Raw genomic sequence first — 13593 nt, forward strand, 5'->3', positions numbered from 1 at the left:
GCTACATGAATGGCAGAGAGGAGGTAGGAAGTGGCTCACTCCTCAGCTACATGAATGGCAGAGAGGAGGTAGGAAGTGGCTCACTCCTCAGCTACGTGAATGGCAGAGAGGAAGTAGAAAGTGGCCTGCCCTCACTTGCACATTGGGCTAGAGCTCAAATAGACTCCCCACACATGTGTTGTTGGTAAAAGTGAGACGCTATAGCTCAAAGCTGTCTTCAATAGCAATTCTATATATGAACAGGATTTACTCTACTACAGTGATGCTCGAAAGGGGGGGGGGTGCCTCAGATGTGTTAAATGCTCAGTGCCACAATGTTTTCTGTAAGTTTACAGAAGAAATAATCCCAAAATGCACAGTCAGTGAGAGGTGAGTGCTGACCTTTATTGGGTTCTCTGTACAAAAGAAAAGTGACTGGAAAATTGCTGAAATGGGAAAGAAAACAGTCTCAAAATACGCAAGCTATGATTTTATTTTTTTTTTCTGGAGATAAATCAAACAAGTACTGAGGTATGAGGAGGTGGTTTAGTGGTAGAGCACTAGTCTAGCATGCATGAAGCCCTGGGTTTGGTTCTCACCACCGTCAAAGAAACAGATGTACAAAATCCCCTAAAAATGACCAGTAGGGAAGTGGACCTTCTGAGTACACTGTTGGGACAAACTCACTCTCAGGAGTGAGGCTCAGTGTGTCCTTGCAAAAGATCTTTATCTGGCTTAGCATCGTGACTCAGCTTTCCTTCTGGTTTCTAAGCCCTGGAAGGAAGTATTTAGATGACCTTTAATCGTTTGAGAAAGTCGGCTTTTGGCTGAGGCCTAAGCTCAGCACACACAGAATTGCCTAGGGCTTATTTTCCCCGCACCTCAATGATAACTAACTAGTAAAATAAATAAATATCAGCTTAGGCAGCAAGCCTGGTGTGCAGGATTCTGGAAAGGGAAGCCCTAAACTTAAACCCACAACCATCAGGGCAGTGATTTTGTGAAGCATCAGTGGAGTACAGGGAGAGTTTCACCTGTATTGTTTCATGTGACTAGTTCTTGAACCAAGTTTTAGCCTTAACTGACCATGGAGATCACTGTAGAGCCCTAGAGCAAAGAAGCACATGACTTAGGTTGCCTCTGCTCCTTTACTGGCCCACAACCATAGATTTTTCTGTGGTATAGAAAATACTTTCCAGGGCTGGAGAGATGGCTCAGAGGTTAAGAGCACGCTGCTCTTCCAGAGGTCCTGAGTTCAATTCCCAGCAACCACATGGTGGCTCACAACCATCTGTAATGGGATCTGGCACTGTATCCTGGAAAGTGTATATATAATAAATAAATAAATTAAAAAAAAAAAAGAAAATACTTTCCTAAGGCAATGGTTGAGTCCAAGGAATAGATGCTTCAATGTGCCATTAGTCAATGGGGACCTTCCAAACAGCAGGGGTCTTGCATCTGCGTGCCCAGTAGAGTCTGGTGCCATAGGGTTCATGCTGCCCATCACGCAGTGACTTAGCAGCAGACAGGCATGGAGCATTCCAATATCCCTAACCGCCCAGGAACTGTGCTGCCCTTTGTCACCTTGCTCGGCTTCAGATAAGGTCTGTTTTCCCTCATTATTTCCCCACATTGCTGCAAAGCTGTGGCACATTTGCCACGTGAATTGTGTGTCCTCATCCCGCACAGCTGTCCTGCTAGATGATTCAAGGTGAGGAAATGATTTCTCCACTTGGGGGGAAGGAAGAAGGTGAGAAAGAAGAGCAGCAGCTCAGAGTTGTTAACCCCAGGCTTGGGCCGTTTCCTTGGCCTCTTTCTGGTTTGAACCTCCATGTTCTCAGGCTGAAATACAAGTGTTTACACAGGAATCTGGAACTCAGCTTCCCAGGTCTGAGAGGAAGTCTTGGTCTCCAGTGGTTTCTACTTTTTAAATTCTTTTTTGAGGGGGACATGTTATTGAGATATATGACCAAGGTCAGTTGACTTTCTCCGGTTTCCACTTCTCTTTCGAAGTTTATTTTATGTTTTGTTGTGGTTTTTAGATATCTCATGGTTTGAAATTGGGGAAGTTGAGACAAGGTGTAGGTAGGGGGTAAGTAGTCAGGCCTCCTTTAACTTTACTGAGTTTCTGTAGCTTGGCTCCGCAGAACCTACTCGGATTTTTTCTCTGTTCCCTGGTCTCAGGTTCTCGCTCTATTCTCTGGTCTCAGGTCCTCTCTCTGTTCCCTGGTCTCAGCTTCTCTATTCACTGGTTTTTAACTTATTTTCTGTCTTCCCAGTTTTAAATCTGTTGAAGCAGAAGACCTAACTTGTTTTATTTATTTTTCTAGAAAAGGCATTACTTTTGCAAACTCCATAGTAAGTAGGTTTGCATGCTTGAAGCTGCCTTGTCTTTAATCCAGTGGGCACGCCAACTGCTGTCTCTGCTCTAGGCAGTGATGGCTTCTGAAGGTTAGAGATGCAGACTAGAACGACATCAGGGCCCCAGTGCAGTGTACAGTTGTTGGCTGAACAGGCAAGCTTGGGCAAGTTTGGCTCCTAACTTGGCTCTGCTGGCTACGATGCAATAGAATTCCAAACTGGCAAATGAGCACTTCATCTGGCGATTTTTCCCTCACAAACAGACTTCCACATCCAGACACTGTGATTTGTGCTTGATTGTATTCTCTCCCTTTGCATTCAGACCGAATGCAGACAATAGAAATGCAGAGCGTGTAGCTCGTGCGGTGAATGCAGATGGTGTGGGCTCACCATTAGGACCCAAATCAGGTGTGCTCTCCCAGGACCTCCTCTCTGCTTGGCGTTTTCTGTGTGGACAAAGACAAAGAATAGAAGTTATTACATGGAAGGCAAAAAAAAAAGAGGCAGGGTTTTATCTATTTATTTTTTGGTATCATCCCTGTGGTTTCCTGAGATCTGATCATCACGAGCAGACTCTTGGTTGCTGGTCCTTTTTGTAGCAAAGTTAGACACAGACATGTATAAGGAAGCCACCCATTTCTCAGCTGTCTGTCCTGCGTTCGCCAGCCATAGAAGGAAGCCTGTTTCCTTTTTTTTTTTTTTTTTTTTTGTCTGTTTGTTTGTTTTGTTTGAGACAAGGTTTCTCTGTGTAACAGCCCTGGCTGTCCTGGAACTCACTTTGTACATCAGTCTGGTCTTGAACTCACAGAGATCTGCTTGCCTCTGTCTCTTAAGAGGATTAAAGTTGTGTGCTACACTGCCTGACAGAAGCCTGTTTCCTTTATCTTTTTAACCCTGACATGGGATCTTGTCCAGTCAAACATTTCCTAGCAGTTCAGTGATCTGCACATGACCAGGGGACCAAGCTCAGGCTGAGACAGACTTTTCAGAAAAAAATCTTGGGAGGGGGAAAAACACCAACAGAAAGAAGGCAGGGGGCCGAGCTCCAGTAACCTGGGGCTCTAGGAAGCATCCGACGGGCACAGTTCAGAAATAGCCCATCATTCTCCGAGACATCAGAGGGTTTTCAACTCCAGGTAGCCCATATAGTTGGTTGCTTCCGGAATATGTGTGCCGAGGAAGGTGAGCCATTCTCCTACAGCCCTGGAGGTGGTGTCTTCCTTCCCTGCGAGGATGGTAAAGCTAACCACTGTGCCACCTCGGCACTTTCTAGATACCTTTAACCACAAACAGGTGCTTACCCTAGAGATGTTCAAGAGTGCTTTGGGCCCTCTTAAGTGGCAGCATAGACTGTTCTTCAGAATGTCTCAACTGTAGCCCACAAGAGGCCTTTTTTTGTATTTGTGAAGTGTGGGGAGGCCAACAGCTAGGAGATAGGGCCACTGTAAAGAGAGTCTATGACTCGGAGTTTCTAAGAAGAACGTATCATGCCATGGTGTGTGGCTACACAGAGACCCCTGGTCAGTCAGGAGGTGGAGGGAGCAGGGAAATGAGGACAAGAGCTTTTCTTATTATTTTCATGAGGAGGAACCAGGGAGGCAGAGGAGGCAGATCTAGGTCTGCCTGATTGCAGTAACTCAGCAGGCTCTGGGCTTCCATGCTCCCCTGAGTTCTATGGCATCAGCCTTAGGGCGATAGGACAAGCGATGGTGGCCTGGAGTGTGAAGACCACAGGAAGCTGGGGACTGGAGGTGGAGGCTATGTTGGTAGGTGTGTGGAAGATGCACTGATGGGCAGGGCATTTATTTTATCTACAGATTGGGTAGCAGGTCCCAGAGGCCAAATCTTCAGCCCCTAGAAAACAAAGGAAAGCATGGTCAATACATGCAGTTGCTTATAAGTAGCAATCTCTCCCTCCACTGAAGGCATTGTTGGTATTAAGAAGGAAGCTCATTTCCCAGATGAGAATTTTAATCATTGGAAAATGTGTTCAGTTAGACTTAGAAACATCTAAAAAAATCAGATATATAGGATTGTTATCATGTAGCTCTGATGTGAGAAAGCAATGTCTCTCTGTATTTCTTTTTATTTTATATTGAAATAAAAGTGAGCTAAAATGTTTCTGTGTATACCTCCCTTTATCAGCCTTGTTATGGGAACTAACTACCCGAAATTCAGTAGCAGTGTACATTCCTAGCAATTTAAACTTCGTATTACTATTATAATACACTTTTCAAGTTCTCATATGAGTTTCTTATAATACCCTGCGACGTGCCTCTGACTTCTGTCTCCTTTTTCACAGTGTCTGCTAAACTGCGTGCACAGACACACAAAGACACAAATCATAAAATGCGCAGACAGGCTGCTGTCAAATTATATAGACATTCATTGTCCCCATCGGGAGCTTTCTCCCCTCCCAACTTGGCTGTGCACTGTGTGCCTTTATATTAAAATGTTCATAGAAAAATGGTCTTAATTCCCACAACCTTGCCAGCCATATCAATCTTCCAGGCTTTGGAACAGCACTAATGAAGGGAACAGCGGTTGAATTAATATCCCTCTGATGGATTGTGGAGGTTTCTGATACTCCATTTGTCAATGGTGACTCTCTTCAAAGTGAAAAGGCTTTTGAAAAATTGTCTGGTTTTTTACTCGTGCCAGAAGGGAATGCAGGCCCTTCCGTATGCACGGTCACCACATTCTCAGCCCTTATCCCTTCACACTGAGTTATGTGAGGGACTGATTCTTAGCTAGAGGGTTAGGGAACAGGGAGTGTGCTTTGGTGGACACGGAGGAGGAGACCCAAACAGGAGGTTACTGTGTACAGGGGTTCCAGGGTGTAGTTGGCAAGAGAGTTAGAGCTGGATTCCTGGAGCAATCACTGTTGTGATCCTCATAGGCTAACTGGGGCCAGAGGACAGCCAGAGACAAACCCAATTGAAGCCAACGTGTTTCTAACTGCGGTTGAGGTCCCAGGAGAAGTTTCATGACAACACATGGAATATTAGAAGATGACAGCTTCTCTACCCATGGGGGTCAAAGTGGAGCCTGGAATCTTTTGAGAAATATGCTGCCTTGACTGCACCTCCCTTGAGGGTTCTGAGGGTAGCAAGCTTTGGTAGCTGGTAGCCTCACAGAAGGAACGGCAGAAAGCTTTACGACAATGCACAGAAAGCCAAGTGTGGCACCTCTCCATCTCCATCACCGGCCAGAAGCCGAAGTGATCTAGGCTTGTCGGAAAGCAGGTCGCACAATGGAGATGGCTGGGGATATTAGTAAGAACTTGTCCTTACAGCTATTCTTGGCAGGGTTTCCACTGTTTGCGAACACAGACGCTCAAGGCACAAGTTGAGCACAACCAGCAAGCTTGCCTTGGCTTTGAGCATTGCGTGGCTTCTGAGTTGGCTGTGCAAGGGCATGTTTGCAGAATCAAGCCAGAGTATATTATTAAACACAACTTAAATGCTCTCCCATTGAGAGACTGCTTTAAGAATTACCGGTAATAGCAGTAGGTTCCCCCTGCATACTTCATTTAAGACACAACTAGCTGGGGAATGTCCAACTGTTATCACTACAAACTACAATAATCCCCATAGGGGGAAAATGGATCTTAGAGTCTGGTGGGTGGATTATCGCTATATTGAATAGGGATTCAAGCTGTATCAGACTCTGACAAAACAACCTTCGTTTTTGTAATTGCTTTACATGGAAGTAATTAAGGATGGGGAGTAAATGGAGAATACACAGAGGTCCTGAAGCATGCTGGGGGGAAAGGCGGGGGTGGGGTTGACAACACAGTCCCTTGGGCGGAAGTGCAACCCTGACATCCCTCCGTAGCAAGCCTTTGCCTTGATTCCACCCTTTCCCTCCGCCTGGCTTTCCCTTTCACACTCTCTATGGACCGTGAGCTCATTCCATGCATGTCACAGGCATGTGTGATCCATGTGTGAATGACTTGGACTGCTACACATGAATGCCTATCCATGTGCTGTTCAATGTTCTGGAGTCTTCCCGTACATTTTCATCTATCTGAACCTGCTTTGGCTGCTGACTTCGGCTGGTCTTGAGTAGTCAAGCAGATCTGTTGATTGGACAAAATGTAGCGGAGTGAGCACAGTGGCATGCGTTGTGAGGTCTGGGGTTAGAATTAATTCTTGTATGGAAAATAATTAAGCTATTGCTCTAGTATAAAGGTGTCATAAGTTCTATACATCTATGTACATGAAGCACACTTAGGTTTATAACGCGTTTTCATATCCCTAATCTCACTCCAGTGCCAGAAAATAACAACTGGGTGTTCCCCAACACAGCCCGCAGCTGTAAGCAGATGTAGACGCTCAGAGAAGTGAGGGAGAGAGTGAAGATAAGAAACTCAGATCTCCAAATTCTCAACATGGCTCTAAGTCCCCAGAGAAACAGCTGTCCTGGATTTGTGCCAGGAGTTCAGGGCTGGGGTCCTCTTAAGGTGTGCACAGAACCCCAGGTCCTGGGGGCAGCAGTGCAGGTGCAGAAAATGGAAACGCAATCAGAATCCTCACACGCTGGTGGTGACAGACACGACATTGTGCAGCCACTTTGTAAATCACTTTGCAAATCGGTTTAGTTGCTCCAAATGTTAAGCCCGGGCCTCCCCTAGGATTTGCCAATGTCACACAAGAGCAAAGGAGGCATGTGTCCCCACAAAAACGTGGGCATGTGTGTTCACAACTGCATTGTTCTTATTAGTCAAAGAGTCCCAAATCCTCAAAAGGCGGAGGGACAGATAAACAATGCGTGCCATGTCTGTACCCTTTTGGCTCACTCAGCAAGGAGAAGGAAGCGTCAGTGCGCATGGCAGTGAGAGTTAGCCTAAAGACAGGATGCCAAGTGCAAGTCATGAGTTACATTGGCTGCACTTGGGTGGAATGCCAAGGTCTGTTAGCTCAGAGTGGAAAAGTAAATTTGTGGATGTCTGGGACTGGGAGTGGGGAAAATGGGAGAGAAATACTAACTGGGGCGAGGGAAATGTCTTAACGTCAGGTTATCGTGATGATGGCAACGCCCTAAACGTACTGAGACCCACTGAAGTTACACATTTGGAATGTATGTGAATCCAAGTCCAACTGAAGCCGTTAAACTACAGAATGCCTCTGCTTCTCCTAACTCCAGGTCCAGCTTCTGTCATCAGCAACGACGATGACTCAGCCAGCCCGCTCCACCACATCTCCAACGGGAGTAATACTCCATCTTCTTCAGAGGGCGGTCCTGATGCTGTCATTATTGGAATGACCAAGATTCCTGTCATCGAAAACCCTCAGTACTTTGGCATCACCAACAGCCAGCTCAAGCCAGACACATGTGAGTACATCTGTTTGTACTTATTGACCCATTTGCTGCATAGCTGCTCTGACGATTCTGTTTATCAGGGCCTCTGATGAGGCGGGCTGGGGATGGGGGCCGTGGACTATTGGAGGATTCTTGCACTTTTTGGCCCACGGCTAGGTTCTTGCATTGCTTACTTAGGGGATTCTCAGGGTTTGGCTCCTGCTGGGCTGGGAACCGTGGACAGATATGGACTTCTCTTGGAATCTATTTCCCGCAATCATTTGTCAACATGAAGCTATAATCAAGCACACTTATCTGGAGAAGGATGTAGACAAAAAGCAGAAGTGTCACCAGAATGCAGATACATAATTTATAGTTGGCAGGCAATTGGTGTAACTTAAATCTGGCTTATTGAAAGCAATTAAAGCATGCATTCTAGGCAGTCAGAAAGGCTCCATGTTTCATACAGGTGGTATTGATTTGGGGGTCGTTCTGTGCTCTTTTCTCGTCCTGATTCCTAGCATGAGGCCTTGTGATGTCACAACTGTTACATCAAATGTTATGAGTATGAGAAGGAGGAGGACCTTTCACCTTTAGTAATTATGCTAGCCCCTCAGTCAGCTTCTGTGGGCAAGCTTAGGCCCCTTTTCCTAACTTCCGAACCACTGACCAGATACAAAGTATGGAGCAAGCCCTTAAGAGAAGCAGAAACCTCCAAGCCTAATGAGTGCACACAGGCATTCTCTCATGGATGAAGAAGAGGCCGTAGGGGCTAGGATCTCAGGTGTCCCTGATTCCAGAGCTCCCTGGTCCTGATGAGATGGCTGTCCTCTGTCTACTACATCCCTGTATCCTGCCTACTACTAAGTGCTGCTTTGCCGCACCGTCTCAGAAGCTAAGGAGGACAGTTATAAAGTTAGGTTTGGAGAGTGATATTTTGCTGAAAACCCATTGCACAAAGCTTAGCAATGAGATATTTCTTATATAAGGGAGAAACGATCATTTCTTTCTATTCATTTGCATTTATTTCAAGGTATGCTTAAGATTGGAGCTGGGACCAAGCATCAGAGTTAACATTGTTATAAGTTTGTGTGAGACTGTGCCTCACTGAAGATGTTAGCTGTATTCGTTACATGGCAGGACAAAAGGAGGCTTAAGGGTTAGGAAAGTCCTTGAACATTGACTGTTATTCAAAATCATGGTGCTATTGATTCTAATAACTATGGTATGACCAAGTTAAGAGGAGATACTGTTTAGAGTTAGGTACTCCTTGTGGAGGTCCACATTGCCTAGGATCCTTGGGATATCTATATATATGACAGTCAAACAGGAAGACAAAACAGATACTGTGGAAAGAGAATCTGGGGTCTCTCCCATTGTCCTCCCTAGGAATATCTTATTATCAGGACTAGGGTGTGTGGTGTATTTCTATCATCTCCAGGCTGGATAGCTGAGGCTGACTTCAATTAACACAAAGTTTGCTTTCCTTTCTGATGGAGAAGTAAGGCTGAACCATCAGGCAGAGACCATTGGTCCAATGTGTGCAATAAGAATGAATGAACAAAAGCAATAATAGACACATTACTGTGAATGGAGAGAGCCACAGGGCCTCAAGCCTACACAAAGAGCTACAGACAGCTATGGAGCACTGAGAGTGAGAGATAGTCTACCCCAGGGAAGAGCACACCGAGTGCTTATCCAGTACCAAGTGATCAGACCTCAGAAAATAAAAAAGAGAAAAATCCCTTCATTTAAAGGTATGGTGACTGTGCGGAGGAAGTGGGTGGGTGGCTGCAGGGTTTGTGACCCCAGAGTCCTAAGAAAACGTTTGCAGAAGCCACATCCTCAACCTAGACACCACAGAGATTTTAGGAAACAGTTTGGTTATTTCTGAAGGCCTTTTGATTTGTGGCTCAGTCATGTTGTGTCCCCCACACTTGGAAGGGTCTGTAAGAGAGTTATGGAACCCCCAGCTTCCCCTCTGCTTCCAGCCTCCTGCCTGGGCCATAGACCACCAAGTCTCTTTGGCTAGTACTTCCTTACAATGTCTCACTGAGCCCTCCACCCACATACCCTTCCAGGCCCGGCGCAGTAGCCTCAGACAAGTCTTACCTGCATAATCTAAAGTTAACTTTCCCCAGACATTATCTTTGATGATTTTTAATAACTTTTTTTTAAAAAAAAAAATCACCCATCTTCCATGGATACTTGATAAAAAAAAAATGGGAATGAAGAAGATTTTACCCTTTTCTTCCTGCCCTTACCCTCACCCCCATGTCAACATCACACTTTACTTCAGTATGTTCTTTAACCTTCAGTGTCTGTGTTGCCCTGTGCTCTGTGTGTGTGTGTGTGTCTGTTTGTCTGTCTGTCTGTAGTCCAGTTTAGGTGCGACTTTAGTCTTGGGAAAACAGCAACTTCAACTGCTAACCACAACCTAGGACAGGACACGCAGTGGGTTTTTGACATCAAACAGATGTTGACCAGATGTGACAATATATTGCTGAAGTATTAGCTACCAATGAATTTGTAACAGTCTTCTCAGTCCTTTTCATTGGTACCAAACTTGTACATGTTGATTTTATTGGATATACTTTTAACCAAGTGCTAAGCAACTTAACCAGATTTATTTAAGCAATTTTTTTTTAAAAAAAATAAGCCTTATGAAATCTTTTCTTTGACTTGTTATTACAATCATCCCAGTTAAACTATTTCAATGATTAAGCACAGAGACTGGACGTACAGAAGGGTATCTTGCTTTAATTCTGTGAAATTCTGAAAGATTAGTTTCAGATAAGTGTTTTTTTTTTCAATGTCCTAAACAAACTAACTTCTAATAACATCTCAAGTGGGGGAGGGCTCTTCCCAAAAGATGCATAGATAATGGCAAAAGCCAATTCAAAGGTTTGAAAGACGGCTTAGCATTTCCCTCACGCCAGTAAAACAAAAGTCAAGGGACAGTGTGTCACTGCCATCATGTTGAGTCTGTTACAGGCTTGGACCATGCACTATCATGTCTACTGGGTGTCCTAGAAGCTGTATTTTATATTCAAAGATGTTGACTTCAGACTACACATCTTTTGTCGCCAAGAGTGGCATCCCTTTCCTTTCACAGAGTTGAAAGAGTACATTCTAGAGTGCACACCTCAGTACATTAAGTGTCTGCTGATTAGACGTAGGACTTCTATGAGGGTGGGAACCAGAGGACTGGTGGCGGCGATGGCTTGATCTCTGACTGCGGTGAGACTCATCACGCAGGCCGAACTGGATCATCGCATGATTCAGCCCAGTGTGATTAGCACTGAGACTGGCTGTGTTGCAGAAAGGTTTTGCATCCAGGTTTCAGGAATCAGGCAAGTCAGTTGGAGGAACAGGCTATCTTGAGGAAATGATATGAAATAATAAAGACCATACTGGGGCATGGGCCTGGCATGACCAAATTTCCCAGAGAAAGGAGGCATTTGTTCTTTTATTTGAGAGGCTCAAGATTTCAAATGCTAAGCAGGGCAGGTAAGAAAACATCAGCCCGGTTCAGATCAGGCTCCTGGACTGCTAGGGTCCCTCTGAGCTGGATCTTCAGGATCCCCTGCTGTGAACTCCTCAGTAGACACCCTTAGAAGTGGTTTGCCATAGTGAGATGGCTTCAGTACTCACACGGCTTTGCTTTACACAACAACACCATGATTAGATTAGGGTTCTTTAAACAATGCATGCGATTGCTTCCGTGAGGAGCAATGAGCAATCAGGCCCTTTGACATATTTATGCTCTACCAGGAGCTGTGTGGTAATGTTCGCTCACCAAGTCCAGAGCTGGTTTGTGAGATTTTAGAGCGGTGTGAACAGGGCTGAATTGCTCCTGAGCACTTTCCAATAGAAAGTCTGTCTACTTTATTGCAGGGCCCAGAGGTTCCCCCAAGACCGCCTGATAATAATTTGGTATTTGGAGGCTCCTGCATCACTGCAGGAACCAAAGGAGGCTAAACCCAAGCCTGATGGAGGAGAAGAGTTCTATGGTTTTCTGCAAATTCTGGCCAGACAGCATCTTGAAGTCACTCCTTAGCTTCCATAACTAGCCAAGCAAGAAGTTGCCTTCCCAGGACAAAGCAGAGTGTTCTAATGCCTAACCCCTCAAAGTGCCGTGTCAGTAAACTATAGACCATCTCCTCGATCGAGCAGGATGGCAAGATGGAGCTGAGGAGCTCAGCAACATCAAGTCTGGAGTTGGTCTTTATTCAACTAGTCTGTGTAGATGTGTCTGAAAACCACAGCGTCTTACAGCATGGGGTGGTTGACCTGTAGGATTTACAAGCTCTACCCAAGAGCCACTGTGCTGATATCTTCTCCTTGCCTGTTGAGAAAGATTTTGACAGGGTGCAATGGAAGCTCACCTTTTGAGTTGAGAAACAGAAACAAAGCATATTAACCAGAAAAACTCCCAAATCAGTGTCTTGAGTTGATGGGGGGATGTGTTTTATCCATTGACTTACAATTGTTCCTAAAATCATGGTTTTGCCCCCATAACAGCCTTGTAATTTAGCTAGAATCATATGCCTTGTGCCTAAACTTAATTAAGATTGTCCCTAATACATACTTTGCATTGAAGAACACACCCTCTATGCACTCCTAGGGCTAGCAGATGCATAGGGTGATTTTGAATTATTTTGAAGGTTTGCTTTATTTACAACACAATGGTCATTTCTTGCCTCCCTTCAGTGTGTGTGTCCCACATTTCTCCAGGTATCGTTGTGTGTTTCCCCGTGGATCATTTGTTTATGGGACAATCGCATAGTCAAGCACAGGCCCACTAACCCGCAATGGTGCAGGAAACCGGGCGTTCTGGAGAGAGTGGTTGTCTGAACAGTAGTTGAAAATGTCACAGAGAGTCTGGGTCCTGTTCCTCTCCACTGCCATGTCCACTTTGTCTTTCTACTGCCAACAAAGGCAAGCGAGAGTTTTCACAAAACTGCAGAGGTTTTCAGCACATTTGGAAAAGCGGCTTTGAGTTCACGGGAGCAAAGGCTCTGGATTCTGTTCAGGGTTCCAGAAGCTCATGGCATCAGAGAGCCATGGCCCCGAGAACTACACGAGGCCATGTCAGACTTCAGTGCAGTCACATGACTGCGGTCCATTTCAGTGGTCAGGGCTGGGATTTACAAACGGGTAGATACTGATTGAGAGTTTACCCCTATCCTTTGCCTATTTCTTTTTTCTTTTAAAAATACATTTTCTTCTAAGCATTTAATTGGCCAGATAAAAGCTGTTTTGGGAACTGGTAGTGCACCCTGGAAGGCTATGTCCTGCACTTTAACCAGAAATCGAGTCTGTTCTGCCCAGCACGAGGCTGCTATAGAAAGGAGAGTTATTTTAGGATGCTCAGAAGTTGCTTTGTTTATGGCACGCTGGGTTGACAACTCATCCTGCCGGGTCCATCATGGCACACTGCTGCATTCTGTAGGTACCAATACAATTCTCCTGTCCCTTTCGGTGCCATGGACCCCCACTGCTAAGTACAACAATTCGATATTATATCCACTCTCGGCTCCAAAGGAGATGGTAAGAAGCTTCAAACAATGCTTCAGAAAAAAGCAACTTGCATCCCCTAGTAGACAGGAAATGAATACATGCTGCATACTCACATCTAACGTGTAAGCCATATCACAAACTTACTTGATGAAGAATTTTTTAGCCAACGACTTTTAAGCACATTCGTAGCTAAGCAAAATCCTGTTCTTGGCATTTCACCAATGGGTGACATGGTTATTAAAAAAAAAGTGAAAAGTTACCCATTGTAGGATACTTAGGCCTCCTGGAGAAAACATTCCAATCCTATACTTGAAAGCTGGGAAGCAAAAACAATAGTGATCATGGATTCTCAGTTGGGTGACCCTGATTTTGTTCCCACGTCATCAACCTGCCAAGATAAACACATGCACGCCCTGAACACATAAG

General features: G+C 45.0%; 1 protein-coding gene across 2 annotated transcripts in view; it reads left to right on the forward strand.

The window, feature by feature from the left end:
- Ntrk2 (neurotrophic receptor tyrosine kinase 2) overlaps nt 1–13593 on the forward strand; it is a 330204-nt gene that overhangs the window by 173411 nt on the left and 143200 nt on the right. The window contains exons 12-13 of one of the 2 annotated variants that reach the window (XM_013349167.2): nt 7489–7677; nt 11542–11631. In XM_013349167.2, coding sequence (XP_013204621.1) covers nt 7489–7677; nt 11542–11570 — 218 coding nt within the window. In that variant the 3' untranslated portion in view covers nt 11571–11631. Of the gene's footprint in view, nt 1–7488; nt 7678–11541; nt 11632–13593 lie in introns of those variants that run through there. The other variant, XM_026783080.1, reaches the window with a different exon arrangement.

Source organism: Microtus ochrogaster, chromosome 16, assembly GCF_000317375.1.
Source record: "Microtus ochrogaster isolate Prairie Vole_2 chromosome 16, MicOch1.0, whole genome shotgun sequence".
Classification (NCBI taxonomy): Eukaryota; Metazoa; Chordata; class Mammalia; order Rodentia; family Cricetidae; genus Microtus; species Microtus ochrogaster.